The sequence below is a fragment of the Stenella coeruleoalba genome, assembly GCF_951394435.1.
Source record: "Stenella coeruleoalba genome assembly, chromosome: 6".
Lineage (NCBI taxonomy): Eukaryota > Metazoa > Chordata > Mammalia > Artiodactyla > Delphinidae > Stenella > Stenella coeruleoalba.
This window is the reverse complement of record NC_137151.1, coordinates 99,970,688-99,987,875: the sequence shown is the minus strand read 5'-3', so window position 1 is coordinate 99,987,875 and position 17,188 is coordinate 99,970,688. Positions and strand designations below refer to the sequence as shown.

At 42.2% G+C, this 17,188-nt stretch overlaps 1 protein-coding gene across 4 annotated transcripts in view; it reads left to right on the top strand.

Annotated features, from left to right (window-relative positions):
• The window catches only part of PLEKHM3 (pleckstrin homology domain containing M3), a 189,006-nt gene that overhangs the window by 42,096 nt on the left and 129,722 nt on the right, over nucleotides 1–17,188 (top strand). For all 4 annotated transcript variants that reach the window (XM_079925285.1, XM_079925287.1, XM_079925286.1 and 1 more), the window contains exon 3: nucleotides 1,763–2,698. In XM_079925285.1, the coding sequence (XP_079781411.1) occupies nucleotides 1,763–2,698 (936 nt within the window). The remainder of the gene's footprint in view (nucleotides 1–1,762; nucleotides 2,699–17,188) is intronic.

Genomic DNA, 17,188 nt, shown 5'->3' with positions numbered 1-17,188 from the left:
GAGAGATGGTTTTTATTTTATTCGGGGATACATGCCTGAGCTGTTAGGTCACAGGAGGGATGGGGATGGAGGGATGCGAGGTTATGGGTCTTATTATGGAAAAGGTTGAACTGTCATCGGCACCTGATGGAAATGAGAGGCGGAGAGGTGGCATCAGTGTCTCTAACAGCACTGCCTCTCTTACTGCATTATCAGAAAAGAAAACGGAGAATAGGCATCCATTATCTCTCTCTGCAAAGGGATTAGTGTGGGTTGCAAGAAATTAATGGCTTTTGAATTACCACAGAAATACTGGTGAATGTCAGGAGCAGAGATGTAAAGCAGGTAAAACTGGCTTTTCTCTGCTGCATTTCTCTCATTTTCTCTTTTGGTTTTTGCTATTTGAAGATCTAGATCTGTGTTACTCTTTTTTTTTTTTTTCCTCCAGCCAAGATCAGAAATCATACCCTTTGGGAATGTGATTTCTCTTCTTCAGGGAGTGACTCAATTAGTGTATGACTGTCTCCGACGTGTGTCAGCAAAAAGATTGAGAAACATCTCAGAAACGAAAAGCTGTACTAGGGAGGAGAGCTCCCTCATTTTCATGCCTGTTGAAAGTATCAGGACATCTCCCAAGTGACAGTCCCCTTTTATTAAAGTATGAAATTTGTATCTGTTGCAGCTAGTCATTGATTAAAGATGGCATGACCAGATGAACTTGTGAAACACAGGGGAAGAGAAGGGAAGGGAATTATACCTATTATATGCTGGACATTATAGTAGAAGCTTTATTTCTACTCTAATTCAACAAGTACTTACTAAGTACCTACTGTGTACCAGGCATTACACTATGTGCTGTGATACAAGGATGACAGGACAGGCCTTGCCCCTGTCCTTAGTGGAGCTTACAGACCAGTGGCGAAGACGCACTTATTTAAAAATTATAAATTATTTTTATAATTTAAAAATTATAAACTGTTTTATATAAAACAGTTTTATATAAACTGATGAGAGCCCATTAGAGAGGAATAATATAGTAAGGATCCCTGATACTGACCGAGGGATGTGTCTGTGCAGGCGAGGGAGTGGGGTTGGGAGAGTCGGGACAAACTCCCTTTCTGGAAGGGAGGATGGCTGAGTGAAGAGTAAGTGTGTCATAGCTGGTGGAAGTGGTGAGAAAGGGGCATTGCAAGCGGAGGGAACAGCATAAGCAGGCTCAGAGGTGAGAGGAACTGCTATCTAAGCAGAGATCTAAGAAGTGAGTAGTTGAGGCATGGCTGGAGAACTGGTTATGAGCCAGAAGGCTCATGGCCTGGCCTTGAAGACTGATGGGGGCATCTGAGAAACAGGAGTTTATGAGAAGTGCAGTGCACTTCATGCTCTGGTCTTTCCACTGGCCCTTCCTGGCTTTACCTACCTAAAGAAAGATGAGTATTAGCAGGGAGTTAGGTCAGGTGGCAGGAGCAACATTCTCTCTCTCGTATTTGGTACTCTGTAGAATGTCATCTAGAAAACAAGAAATCCTGGCAAAGCGCAGTTGTTTCATGGGCCCACATGGCATAGTCCCAGTCATTCGGTGTTTCTGTTTTCCAAACGGACTTCTGCATGCCACATTGACCATGAAACCCCAACACCCCACTCCCCAGTACTTACTCTTAAGCCAGAAGGATGTCAACCCCTGATCCGTTTGGTTTCTGGCACCTGCCTTTTCATCTCATTTGTTCATTCATGTTAATGGATTGATATGTTGCTTCCTTTTATTTTTTTTTTCCTTTCTTTCTAGAACACAAGGAGGCATTCCCAAACATTCTGAAAAAGGGTTACCTGGAGATTCGGAAGGACCATGACAGTTACTGGCAAAGCTGTTACGCGGAACTCTCCCCCTACAGCTTATACTTCTACAGCCTCGACAGCAGTGGGAATCAAAACCTCTGTGGGACGTATCAGCTGTCACACTTCCAGAGCATATCTGTTCTGGGCAACCTCGAGGCCAGGCTGGTGGATACTGTTCTGTATGACAACACTCAGCTGCAGCTAAAGGCAGAGTCGCCATGGGAGGCTTTGGACTGGGGGCAGAAGCTTTGGGAAGGTGTGCACGCCGCCGCGCCTGCTTACATGGGACGGCCAGAGGAGCTGGCTGACTCACCGGAGCTCGGTCATCATGCCGACTGTCCACAGAATCGTTGTTTGCAGAAGAAATCCAGTGAGCTGCTCGCGCCATCCCCTGTCTTGGATAGCCCCAAAGAGTACCAGAACATCCTCAAATCGGGGACGCTGTACAGGCTGACCATCCAAAACAACTGGAAGGCATTTACGTTTGTCCTGAGCCCGGCCTACCTGATGGCTTTTCAGCCTGGCAAGCTGGACGAGGATCCCCTGCTGAGCTACAATGTGGATGTGTGTCTGGCCGTCCAGATGGACAACCTGGATGACTGTGACTCTTGCTTTCAAGTCATTTTCCCCCAAGATGTCCTCCGCCTCCGTGCTGAGACCCGGCAGAGGGCCCAGGAGTGGATGGAGGCTCTGAAAACGGCTGCCAATGCGGCAAGGAGTTCAGAACAAAACCTGCAGGTCACGCTGAGGACCAAACCCAAGGATCAGATGGGTGGGCATGAACTCAGGAAGAACAAACGCCAGTCTGTGACCACCAGCTTCCTCAGCATCCTGACGACTTTGTCTTTGGAACGAGGACTCACTGCTCAGAGTTTCAAATGTGCAGGTATGAAACATATTTTCAGCCTAAAGCTCATTAAAGAATAATCCTGAATCCCACAATTGGAATTCACTTTAAAAGTCCCCTCAAGAGACCAGTCCTAGCTACCTCTTGTCTAAAAGGCATGTCTCCTTTAAGGAGTTTGCTATATTAAGCCATCTGTCCGTCTTCATGCCATGCTGGTGAAGTAAGTAGAAGCAGCTCTGATCTACCCACTGAATCAGAATGACTTGGCTGAAGCATACCAGGCTAGAATTTAGGCTTCCTGAGTCTGCTGTGACGACATTTTCTCAGCCTTCTTAAATAAAGGTCGCTGGGAATGTGGATGTCACAGATTGTCTCCTAAGAGACATTCAAGCCCAAAGCTGACCACTAGCACTCCTTAGGCGAGGAAGATGTCTGTAGTCAGTAACTGTCATTGATCATGACCTTGTCAAACCCTGTTAAGGTAGGATCCAGAAAGTCAGCCTTGACAGAAAACCTGGAGGTGGCTAAGAGCAGGGCTAAGATGATTCAGCAGATGACCTCTGAGTCACGATGGGCCGGTGCCTCATCCTGGGGAAGCCTGGGGCTACTGGAACTGCTGTGGAGGGTGAGATACAAGGTGGAGGCCAAGGCAGTCATCTGTTAGTTCTTAAAACCCTGTAACTGCTTCTCTCCCCTACTCACCCTTCCTCTCACCTTCCCCCAGACAGTAAACCAGAAAGAGAACAACCCGCACTAAACCAAGTCTATATATCTCCTGTAAATGAAATCAAGTTATTTCAGTAAACCCCACAATTTGTCACAAGAAATTTACCATGAAGGTAGCTTTAATTGGAAGCCTGATTTGGAAAATTTCAATTCAAGTGTATCAGATTTAAGTATGTTGTTTAGAAATGAACAGGGAAGTCACCACCAGTCAAGACTAAATTTTCAATTTCGTGCTTGTTCCTGCATTGAAAAGCCAAATAGTGGTGGCACAGTGAAGCTTTGAATTTAAGTTAGTTATGATGATCGCCTTTACTACTGAAAAATAATTTACCCAAAGGGGAGATTAAGTAAGTCATCCCTGCTCTGTCTGGAGGGCCTCAGTAACTGGGAAGCAGACACTTGCAGGGTGGGATGGGAGAGACCAGCAACCCCGAGCCGATAAAGAAGCTGTACTAGGTGAGGGCCGTATGTGTGCAGGCATGAGTGACCTTGTGTTAAGTCAGCCAGCTACTTTTGGAAAATGCTTTTGAACTAAGGAGTTGCTGGCTTTAGCACAGTTTTTAGAAATTATTGACATTTCAGTGTCTTATTTTACTAGTGCATGTATTATATTTCAAAGTTCCGCCATTCAACAATAATTTATAAGTGCTTACTCTGTGGACATGCTGGAATTATGGTACACTCCTGTGGCTTTAGACTGCTGAGAGGGGCAACAAATCTGCTTTGTTATTGGAATCAGGGAGAACAGCTCAGCTTAATTTTCAAGGTAGAGACCAGAGTATGAACCGGGAAACTTTCTAGTAAAAGAGACAAGAAAAGCCTCAGGTGTTAGAAAAGATGGTCCCTTTGTTGGCTCCTACTTCACCTTCCTCTCCTAAGTTTGCTTCCTGATGGAGTGTGCCCTGCCCACATTCTGTACCACCTGAGTAGCATTTCTGACACTTAGAGGAAGGAGAGATGCAGGTAGAGGGTACCATTCAGCAGGTCTACCACATCTAGCAGATGGAGAAATTAAAACAGGAAAAAGGCATAGAAAGTTGAGTAGGAGAGACAGGGAGAAGGAAGCTAAGGGGAAAAGAGTAGGAAAACGATCACATGATGGGCTGGGATAGAACTTGGGGCAGCTGCTTTAGGGTCCGTGTTTTAGGATGCTGCCCTTTGCTGTGTGAATCAGGTGCTCACTGAATAGCTGGCTGGAGAATAGGGTGGGGATGGGTGGTAATAGGGAACCCAGGAGACAGGGGTAATGTAGTCTAAAACTCCTTTGCTGCCCAGCTTTTACCTTCATGCTTTGATTTGGGGTTCTAATGGGGCACAGGTAGGTTTCTCATTTGGCATGGGGAGAAGTCAGTCCTAATTTGTACAGTGCGGCTGACTCTCAAGTAGAAATTTTTAATTTCACTTCAGTGCCCCCTCTTCCATCAGAAACTGCTACGCTCCGTTGCTTTGTGGTACACGTGGGTTATGGGTAAGCGTGCCTGGAATACCGGTTTCCTACCTCAGGTAGGAATACTTCATCTCCTGTAGGGGGCAGAGTCTCAAAAGAAAAATATCAAAACTTGGTAAGCAAACCTCTGAATGTTTTCTAAATTATCTGGGAGGCTGTTTATTATATCAAAGATTATTATAGCAGATGGAACTTTAAAAATTGATTTATGTTTCTCACAAACACAGTTAATCTAAACCAGCTGTTTATTCATTTAGTACTTGTGTCCCCTAACTTTTCATCCTCATAAAAACACACATTCAGTGAAAAATCTGGTTGTATAGCGTGTTTACCTCCCAAACTGTCAAAAAGTCCAGTAAATTGTTTTTAGTTGAATCTTGGCTTTATCATTTTAGGGAGAAGCTAATTCACAGTATTTCATGGTTTAAGTGAGCCTCTTTAGACTACAACTATTTATGTCCACTTAGTCCCTCCCCCTTTAAATATTTTTGATGAATAAACTTTAAAAGTGGAAGATTGCACTGAGCAGCTCTTTATCATGATGTCATTCAGATGCTATTTGGGGGAGCCACAAATGTTGGCTTTTAAATCTACAAAATAGTGCAGTTGGCCTCACTTCGCTAAATTCTTTCTGTAGGTGAAGAATTTTCTATATCCTTTTTTGAAACTTAAAGAGCCTTTGCAGAGAAAATGGACTCTGACCATCCCCAAATGCCTGAGGTTACGGTTTTAAAAATACATGCTTGTGCATAACTGTGTATTTCTTAACATGTGCTTGAACTTTTTATAGTTGTATTTGATTATGTGTGGTTTGTTCCATGGCTTCCTCTCCAGATCCATGGCTGCCCTGTATTAGGAAACCCAGTTACAGTGGTCTTCTTGCTGTTCCGGAACCTACCTTCGTCATTCATGCCTCCAGGGCCTTTATATTTGCTGCTCCTTATTCCTGAGAACATGCCTTTGAAAATCACGTTTTTCCATTCATTCTACCATTTATTGTGCGCTGAGTTTCTGACCACATGCCCCAAACTCAGGTGCACCTGGACGAGTCAGTGCTGCGAGAAAGCAAACGTGGTCCCTGTCCCTGCCTTCATGGAACTTGCAGTCCCCTGGGGAAAACAGACACTAATCAGATGTTCACATCACCAATGCCAAATGGCAACTGTGAGCTGGGCTGCGGAAGTTAGGCCCACAGGTCAGATTAGAGAGCTGTCAGAGGTGGTGCCGTGTGGAACTCTGTGAAATTGCAGACAGTCATTTTTGACCTACAGAAAAAAGGGCAGTTTGATAAGGTTGAACTTCATGTTTGACCCTGAAGTCCCAGAACGTTCCTGAGCAGAGGAGCACGTGAGGAAAGTGGTGTTTAAGAACAATTAATTTGCTGGTGCTTTAGCACAGCTTTACAGAAACACATCTGTAGCAGAAAATGAGGAATCCTTCTTTAATGAAGTCACTGGTTGGGATTCAAAATTATGTTCGGCAATGGGGCATCTATAGTGTTAAAATATTAATGCTAAGACAAACGACTGTGCAGCTTATTAAAATATTTATGGGGTATGTACCTGTAAGTGGTTCTACATGAGGTTGTTCACAAAATGCTGTATAAATTCAATTATAAGGCAGTAGCCCGGTTTTCCTCTGGAATTAGACATGTGTACATACCTGTTTCCCCTCGATAGATGCATGGTTTTCTTGGCACTAATACATACAGATTTCTTCCTCTAATTTCCCAACAAACAAGAAACCTAGCAATTGAGTATTGTGATAAAAGGGCCCAGGCCCTTTCTTTTATAGATGCTACAAGAGATGCAAAGCTCCGGTCTTGAAGTGTCTTACTGCTTTGTAATCTGAAGGTGAAATCGGACAGCCCACTGTGGGGCAGTGTTCCTGATTCTGAACTGAAATTGAAAATGTTAACGCGAGAGACAGCAAGAAAACAGTGGGCTGAGGGGATCCCCTCCACCATCTCACACTGTCAGTTTTTATGGTTTTACTCCTTCGGCTGCTGTTTAACCTCTTGGGACTGCTGTTGGTAATTACATCTCTCTGGCATTCAGAGCATTTTGCTTTCCTTTTTTTCCCCCCAGCCCTTGGGAGGGGTAAGCCCAAGGGGAGGGGGGGGGAGTTTTGCTGTGAATTCTTCAGCCATTTAGTGCAAATTCCTGTAATTACCGGCATTGTGTCCTCTCTGAATGGCACATAATACAGCAGAAGCCATTCCTAATTGAGACCTTACAGGAGGTACAAATCCTCTCTTTGTTCAGCCTGACAAATTAGTGCCAGAAAGTGGCAGGGTCCGAGTGGGAATCAAAGGCAAGAAACACAAAGATGGAACTTAAGGCTACAGTAATAACCCTCTCTTGTCCTGAAGGGAGAAAAGGAATGACCAATGAAAAATGAAGTTTTTTTTGTTATAAATTCCCTTGACATGACAGCACCTTGGGGCTGCTCTATTTATTTAGCAGAAGTGATTAAATAGTAATACAACAGGACTGCCCATTGTTTCCACGGGTGCCCCCCACCTCACAGACCCCTGCTGCCTCTGCTAATTGATTGACAATGAACCTCTGATAAAGAAGTATGTTGTTAGGACCTGAGGTGGGGGGAGCCTTTTCTCCCTCTCTTTGTGTGTTTGAGTGAGTGAGTGTGAGTGTGTGTGTGTCTGAGTGTGAGTGTGTGTGTGTCTGAGTGTGAGATTTCCTTTTTGCTTGCATTGCACTCCAGTTTTTCTTTGCCCCGCCCCTTTTCTCCCCTTCTTCTCTCCCCTTGCTTCCCGCCACCCCTCCACCCCTCCACCCCAAGCTTTTCAGCAATTGCTCCCAGCCGACATTCACAAGCAGGTAGTGAGGAATGAGGATTGTAGTGCATGCTTTTGACAAATTTATCTTTGGAGCAAATTTCCTCCTCTCCCCCTGGTCCATTTAAGGCAGAGCAGCTGTGTGAGAAGAGAGAAAAGGGTAAGAGGGCTGATTATTGGTTCTTTAAGGTCAGAAAAGTGTTCTTGTTTTTGTTTTTTTAGTTTCTCATTTGTGGGAACGGATGTCTGAAGCTAGTCTTTCAACTAAGAAGCTGTGCACTAATAACATTTACATGTGTGTGTGTTTTGGAGGTGTTGTGGAATAAGAAATAAAAATTTGAATTATTTAATCTCCCCTCAGTTCCTGAGAAGCCAAGATTGATTATTTTAGGATAGAACCTGGCTGCTTGTGGTGTAACTCAGCACCCCAAGATTGCTGTAAATTGTGGGAAGAGGACCAAAGGCCTCTAGGCAGATAATTAATAGCCCCTGGTTATATATGCCCAACTAGCTAAGCTGAAGCTAAATCCCTAATTTAACTCTGTTACAGCTGCAAAAACAAATCATTTCAAGCCCCTATGAAAGCAAAATATATTAAACAAACAGTATCGACCTTGTTAATACCACATGGCATTTCATGTGATAAATGAGGGTGTCTTTCTGGCAAAGGCCTGTTTTATGACATCGTTTAGACATAAAGGATACCTTTACCCTGGTAATATAAGCATCCCTGATAGAAAGTATGGAGTGGTTAATTATTCATTACATAGCCGCCAGTCTGAAAGTAAGCAATATTTCTGAGTTGGGCATAGTTACTTATTGGCCTCAGAGTAAATCATGCAGAATGGCCATTCTTAAGAAAAAGAGAAATTGAATTTGGGAACTAGTTGTGCATGTGAGTCTAGGTAAAGAAAGGTCTGTAGGCTTTCAAGTGCCAAGAAGGAAAGTTATACAACTTATAACTTAGGCTCCTGAAAAAGCAAATTCTAGCATAGCCAAAAATCTGTTTTGATTCCCGTGTGAAAAATTAGGGTATCCTCTAGTAGCCAAAATGCCAGATCTCCTAAGGCAATGAGAGACAGAAATAAAAAGACATTGACTTTCCATGGTATCTTTACTACTATTTTCAAATTTGTCTCCCACTTATTAGGGATAGTAATACAGTGAAGATTTATTTGACTTAAGGAATAGGCAAGTAGCCAATTGGAGGAGAAAAAAACAATTAAGGAAGACTCAGCTCTGCCCCTCAAAACATATAAATAGCTTGGATAAATGAGAATTGTTGAGTCCATTGTTGCCTTCTCATTTTGTATTGTCTAAGTTATTTTGTTTTTGAGTGTATTTGACTGTTATCTCCCAGAGAAGTAATCTCTAGTTAGTTAGTTAGTTAGTTTTTTGTGCGTGCTGGAGGGCTAAGTTTTATTTCCCCAACCTTGAATATGACCACGGAGGGGTTGCTGACAGTAAAATCCTTAAGTGGAGTTTTAGTGGAGGGTTTATTTCAACAAGCATTTATTAAACCCTTCATGTACACCACACACATGCTCTACCGGGCACCTCAGGATATCTAAGTGGGAGTGAGGTGCAGGCTGTGCTCTTCAAAGACATCTAGAATAACTACCCCAAAAAAAGGGTATGGGGGGGTTGGATGGGACTGAGAGACAAAGCGGTCAAGCATCATGGCCACTGGTTTGGAGACCCATACATCCATGTTTGAGTTCATGTCAGAGAATCCCTGTTGTAGAGAACTTGAAAGCTCAAGTGCTAAAGGGTGTCTCTCCTCACTCCCGCATTTTAAACTTTATCCTCCTACTTCCTGCAGAATTAATCTCAGGGGAACATCGCCTCAGCTTTTAGTACCATCTGTCAAAGATAAAACTTGAATTTCTCTTATGTGCTCATTAGGTAGTAGGTGAGATGGGAGATATAAGACAAGCATAGATGTGGCCTGGACCCCCAGGACTTTATAGTCTGGTTGAAAATGCACAAAGGAAAAATGAGGGATTACTAGGCAGTTAAGTCAGATCCATGCTTAGTGTTCAGAAAAGCATTTGGCAAAACCCTCAAGACAGAGAAACTTGGGTTATCAGAGACTTTAGTTATGTCATTTTGTGAATGGTGAATGATTGGCAGCTCTACCCAAGGATTATTGACTAATGGATTCCTTTCAGCCTAGAATGTTGTCAGTAAAGGTACATGATAACAATGAGAAGCAGCACACTTTAGTAATTAAGAACGAGGACTCTGGAATCAGACTGGCTACGTTTCTAGATCTGCTACTCACTAGCTCTGTGACTCTGGGTAAATTACTTAACCTCTCTGTACCTCCATTTAAAAATCTCAGATGTGAGAAAATAATCACATCTACCCCAGAAGTTTGTAGTAAGAATGAAATGGGTTAAAAGGGCTTGGAACAGGGCCTGGCACATGGTAAGTGCTATATAAGGATTAGCTATTTTTATTATTTGCCCACATAGGACAATAATTACCTGGATAAAGATATCATAGGCATACTTACCAAATTTGCAGCTATCTCAAAACTAGGTTGGACAGCTAATATGTTGAATGAGAGAATGGAGATTCTGAAACAAGCTAGAGGAATGGACCAAGCAAGGTGAAATTTAGTAGGGATTAATAGATAGGACTATACTTATATTCAGAAAATTAAAGGCAAATATAGAAGGTAGGTTCTTCTGGTCTCATGCTCATGTGGGCCATGGGGAAGCCATGGGGAAGCCAGCATTTGTGCTGTTGTGCCTACACCAAGTGCATTCACAAAGCAGGTCCAGAAAGAAGAGAACACATCCTCACTGTGGCCAGACCCCACCTGGAGATGTCGGTTATGGATGCTGCTCTGGAAGAACAACCAACCACATCTATTGACACCTGATAGGATAGTGAAAGGACTAAAAACCATGCCATGTAACCTGGAATAGGGAGGACACAAGTCGTCTCCACATTATTTGAAGGCTGCCATTTAGAAGAGAAAATAGGCTTACTTTATGTAATTCCACTGGATCAAAGTAACAGAAATGCCCAGAGTAGAATGGATTTTCCCTTATTGAAGAGGGTTTGATGGCCATGGGTGAAAATGAGTAGAGTGGCAAGAGCCCTGGCCAATGAGACCAGAAAAACCTCAAGGCCAGTCGCCTAACTTGTCTGAGCTACGTGTTCTCCTCTGCAGGATGAAGAGATTTATTAATTCAGCCCTTCTGCAAATATTTATTGAAGTTCTACTATGTTCTAAGTACTATGCTTGATGTTTAGTGAACAAGATAATCCCACTGTGTGTCCTCACAGAACTTGAAAATCGGAAGCCAATTAAATAAGTAACGATAGCACACGAAGGTCTTTGAGTTTCCCTCCAACGCTTCCATTTGTCTGGGATATTTTAGAGGGGATGGTTTTGCTCTGTATGGTCCCTTTTTTATTTCTCATTCTGTGATTCTTTGAATGTCTATAGAAGATTAGGGGAAATTAGATTAATGTGATCCTCTATTTAAACCTCATTTAATAAGTAATACCTTTTCCCTGTGGGTAAGAGAATTTAAAACATTAGAAATATCACTTGACTAAGAGGACAGGAGATGGGAATTTTTTTTTTTATTGACTCTGATGTTTGTCATTGGATAAATTACTTTTTTTGCAGTCTAAGTTTCTAGGTCCAGGAAATTCATTTTAAATAAAAATAAATGTATATGAAGAATGTGAATATACACTGAAATAGTACCATGACTATGGAAGAAGAAGAATGTTATATAATTTGGGTTTTGAACTATTTCACATCCTAAAATTCAGAGAGATTTGATCACTTTATATAAGTAGGCCGTTTGATTTTATAGGATATAAATTTGCTTTTTTGATTTATTCCTGGTATTCTCATCACAGAAGTCACATGTTGGTCTTTGATATGTTTCAGAAGAATAAAATCATTTTGAATTTCAGAAGATAGGGATCTTTTGATAGACCTTCCTGAACTTCATAGGCCATAGCTGTGCTATCTTTTTTTTTTTTTTTTTTTTTAAAGCTGTTCATTTCTCCTAGTCTTTGTTGCTATACTTTGGTCTGGAAAGTTCTTGTCCCTTTTTGTAGCTTCCTTTATGGTTAACATTGTTCTCATCATGTGTTCATTTCCGGCTAAACTTCTAAAGTAAGTGTTAATATACTATTGGACTCTATGTTGAGTTAAAAGTTTCTATTTACTGACCTTTCATTGGGAGGGAAATTGGTCTTGGTGTGGTTTTAGGACAGACTGGGGTAGGTTCTCTTAATTTCTAACTAAGTTCCTTGAAAAACTAAGCTTTTCATGAAGTCCTAAGAGTAAGAGTTACTGGAGAGGTTTTCTAAAATCTATTATACTGCCTAAAAGCAGAAACATACTTAAGTGAAAAACTTGCCATTTTAAAAATACATCTCTAGATAAGGAAATCTGGTACTATCCTAATACCACCTTATTTCTTGCGTTAATATTTTCATCTAGTCATTCATTCATTCATTCAACATACATGGGCCACATACAGTCCCAGAAACTGAGGCATGGGGGTAAACTAAAAGTTCATTTTAGCAGAAGAAAATATGACTGTAGACAAGACTTTATACCTTGAAATATGCTAATATAGAAAATGTTTTAATTAAATTATATTAATAAAAAACAACATGAAACTCCTTTACATGTTTCAGATGAAAAGTGGAGCAGGCCTGCAAAGCATTGTGCCCTGAGATCAGGGGTGACAGCCAGTGTTTGGGTACAGTTTTGTATTGTGCTTTGTTGAAGACTTGTAGGTGTGAAAAATCCTTTATACCGTCAAAGACTTATTTCCAAGCCTTCCTTGACCACTCTTCCCAAACCCCGCCTGAATTCCCCAGGTAAATTTGAGCATTCCTCCTGCTTGACTCCACCCACCTCCACTGTCTTGGACCCATGGGCCTATGACTTGTGTCTCACTTTTTTGAGGGCAGGACCCCAGCACCTCTCAGACTAGTGATTGGAGCACCATGTGCATGGTGAATCATGAGCTTGATGTGGGGAGCCTTGGTTGGACTCTTCCCTAGACCTGTTGAAGTCAGTATCTCTAGGATCAGGCCTAGAGATTTCACAAACTTTCCAGTTGATTTGCACACATACAAAGTTTGAGAAACCACCAGCCTAGCCCATAGAATGTTCTTAGTGAATGGATCAAGTCATATTTCAGTTTTCTCTAGGTTATATAAGCTCATTTCCTTTAACTGTTTCTTCTACATATATTCAACATTTTAACCATTTAGTATCAACCTGCTGATAAGCTCTAGGGTTCCATATCCTCATTATATTCTGGAAACTACAATGATGTTCTCTTAGGGTTCTACCCAGTGCTGTATACAAATGAAGGAAGTGATGAGCTCAAGTCCTTGACCCACATTTTGGCTTCTTTTTTTAAGACATCCTAAAGATATGTTTTTATTTTATACTTGATAAGCATATTTAGTATTTGAATTTTGAAAACAGCTTTTACCTCCCTCACCTTCTTTGCTCCCAGCCTGGTCATCGTTCACGTAGATGACTACAGTGGCCTCCTAACCAGGCTTCCTGCTTCCATTCTAACCTTTTATAAATCTTGCCTTAACTACAGCGAGTATGATCTTATTAAAATTCAGATTGACCCTGGTAGACCTTTCTTTACCATTTTGCAGTGGCTTCCCGCTTCTTTTGACATGAAGACCAGCATTTTTACAATGACCCCCCTCCCATGATTTGGCCCCTGCCCACCTCCTAACCTTCAACTCTTGCCCTCTTGTCACTCTCTCCCACACTGAGTTCCAGCCACACTGACTTCACTCTGTTCCTCAAATGTACCACTTCCTTCCCACCTGCCTCAGAGCCTCTCCATGTGCAGTTGCCTCTCCCTGGAATATTGCCATCCTCACCACTACCCCCAACGCATTCTTCAGGTCACTACTTAAATATTCCTTTCTCAAGAACAACCTCTCCAACCAACCCCTCAGACTAACTTAGGACCTTTTTAGTTCCCTCTGTTATCATGCTGATCTAATACCTCCAGAAAAGTTCCAGAAAGCAAAACTTGAATTTGTTGGGCATCAGCAACTATTTGCATAACATTTACATTGTATTAGAGATTGTAAGTAATCTAGAGATGATTTAAAGTATATGGGAGGCAGTGTATAGGTTATATGCAAATACTACACCCTTTTATATAAGGGACTTGAACATCTGTGGATTTTGTTATCCACAGGGGGATCCTGGAACCAACACCCCATGGATACTCAGGAATGACTGTATTATTACAGCTTTGTTAGAAAGGATACAAATAAGGAAGAGCCAAATGAAGAGACTCAGAGGGCAAGGTCAGGGAGGGCTCCAAACACAGAACTTCCATGCCCTCTCCCCGTGGAATCAGGGTGCATCTACCCCTCAGCACACCAATGTGTTTATCAACCAGGATGTTCCACAGAGCTTCAGTGTCTAGTTTTTATTGGGGTTTCATTATATTGGCACAATTGATTGAATCATTGACTTTGGAATTGAACTCAATCTCTAGCTCCCATTCCCTCCCCCAGAGGTCAGGCAGGCTCATAGTCCCAAGTCTCTAATCCTGTGGTTGATCATTCTGGTGACCACCCCCCATCCTGAAGCTATTTCGTGGTCCACCAGGACTTACTTCATTAGCATTAACTCAACTGTGATCCAAGGGGCTCATGAATAATAAAGATACCTGTGTCACTGAGGAAATTCCAAGGGTTTTAGAAGCTCCCTCCCAGGAACTAGGAAGAAGGACCAGATAGTTTTTTATGATACAACAGCTCAGGATATTGAGTGGGCCATTTCCACAGCAAAAACAGAACTTGGATGAAAAGAGGATGTGATATTGTGGTTGCCCTTCAAAGAGTGAGGAAGGTATGGCCTGCTGACCCTGTTCCCTCATTTCTGGTGAGCTACTGGTGGGTGCCTTCCAGCACTGACTGCATCTGCCAGGGGAGGGGAGATTTCTGGTGGTATCTTCCTGGATCCCTCTGGAACTGATCAGCTTCAGAAGCCGATAAGAAACTGGCTGGCCTTGGGCTGCCCAGCCTGGCTACAGCCCTCCCAGAGCCCCAGCTCAGGGTGGTGGGGTGATGGACACGTCCATGACTTTGTGATTCCTGCTCTCTCACCCAGGTACCACTCTCATATCTTGGTTTAAAGTAGAGTGTTTCCTTTTTAAATAGCTATAAATAAAAATGATCAACAAAATTAATTTTATATATTACCTTTAACTGAAAATAATCTAGTTTATGCTATACACAACTTCTAGACATGGGAGCTAGGGTTCCAAAACCAAAGACATGTAGGCTTGTATCAGTTTCCAAAGAGTGAAAAATCACATTCTTTTTTAAATCCAGCTTTATTGAGACGTAATTCACAAGTAACATTGTGTAACGTTAAGGTGTACAATGCGATGATCTGATACATGTATATATAGTGAAATGATTGCCACAAAAAGGTCACCTCACAGTTACTTTTTTCTTGCTTTTTTTTTGGGGGGTGGTGAGAAGTTTTAACATCTACTCTTTTAGCAACTTTCAAGTATACAGTACAGTATTATCAACTATAGTCATCATCATTCTAACCAGGTCTGTACTAGTATGCCAAAGGTTGTGTCTTGTCCATATTTTTTCCAGTAATGTAAATAAATCATGTGGGGCTGAACCAAAAGCTTTGCTAAAAATCACTTTCCCCCTTAAATCACGAGGCCCGTACCTCTGACACAGAGGATAGACTTAGTTTGAAAGCCTTGGTCTCTTTCTTCCTTTACCAATAAAGTTGTTCTTCTCAACCTCCAGAGTTTTAGAGACCAGACAAAATAATAGACACATGATTTGGTGGCTGGGAAGCATCCAGACTCAGTAGGATAAGTAATAAATTAGGAGCACAAGAGCCTAGTCTTCTGTTTACAGCCCTGCTACTGATTTATTACACAGCCTCAAGCTAGCCTTTTCACAGCCTTGCAGGTCAGCATCTTTGACACTATAACTTGAGGGACGATTAAACTGTCTTGACTATGTACAATTCAAATGTTACAAAATGTCAGTTGCACCCAAAGTGCCAAATATTATATATCACTGCATTTTATCCCCAGAAAACATGGGGGGGATGTTCTCTCTTGGATGAAGAGAGGTCTTGTTGTGACCTAAAAATGAATGAGAAACCTTTAGGAAAATGATATTTCTCATCTGCTGTTAGGATGAAGAATTTTAACTGAGTAAAAGGTGTCCAATAATGTGGGGGATTTCCTGGCTACCCCTTGAGCCCAGCTGTCCTGTACGACCCTCTTCTTAATGACCTTCACCCACCAATAGGCATGCTCTGGTTTCCTGATTACCTCCCTCTTTCCTTCCCGCTCCCATCGTTGGATCCTGCCTGTCTGAGCTGTCATCCGTATAGAGGCTTTACAGGATTAATAAATCATGCTTCTTCATTCTGCTTCTAGAGGTCAGGAGGATGGAGATCAAGATATCGCATGCATCGCTCATAGATCACATGTAATATTATAGAATGGACCCTTAAATTAGATAGACTTATTCATGTGGTCACAACTGGAGTCCCTAAGACCATGTCCTCTCTCCATAGCAGACAGAAAAACTGCTCCCTGCAGGCCAGCTGACGTGCCAAGGTCCTTCTTCTAAACTCCCCGGTCAGATACCTCATTTTTTTTTATCTGAGAGGAGCGCTGGATAAGCACTGGGGAAAGAAGCTGGGAATATTACTCTAGGAAGTTCCGCTCAAATGGCAACACGAAGACCAGGGAACACACGTTTCCTACTTGAAGGTGTCGTGTGCTTTTTTTTTTTTTTCCAGTGTCCATAAATAACAGTTTTATTGGCACACAGCCGCACTCACTCATTTATGGCTGTCTGTGGTTGCTTCTGAGTTGTAGGTGTTTCTTTGTGTCTTGCCTACCAGCTCTAAATATCCTGACACAAGCAGCCTGTCTTCTTCAAGTATGAAACATATGGTTAAAAGATCAGCCTTGGTGGCGGTTGCAAACCTGTGTTTTTAGAGAGACTGGAAAGCAGGCCAAAGAAGGCATAAGGGGAAGAGTAGGTAAAGACAGTAGACCAAGGCAGTGCCTAAATCTTCTAGAACATAAAGGATTTGGTGTGGGGTGAAAATGCTGGAATTCAGCGCGGACTTAAAGGAAGCTGATGAAAGTGATTTTGTTTTTTACTTTGAGGCCATTCCTAGTACTATTCGGATCCACTCTCATGACTTTAATTTTATCAAATTGTTGTCATTACTAAAATAGCTCAAGTAGAAATTACTCTAAGAGATGCTGTCAGGGTTTCTTCAGAGAGGTTTCAGCAAAGAAGAGGAAAGGTTGTGTTTTAAAGATACTGTAAAGTTCAAAGAGATGAGACTCTCACAAAATAAGGAGAGACAAACAAGCATTGAGAATGGAGAGTAACGTGGAAGAGAAGTCAGAGGGGACCCTGGTGGGACAGTGTGTGTGACAGAAGCTACAGGCCAGATGAGGCTGATGGACGTGAAGCCTTCTGTATACACACTGGAAGGAAACCTAAGTTC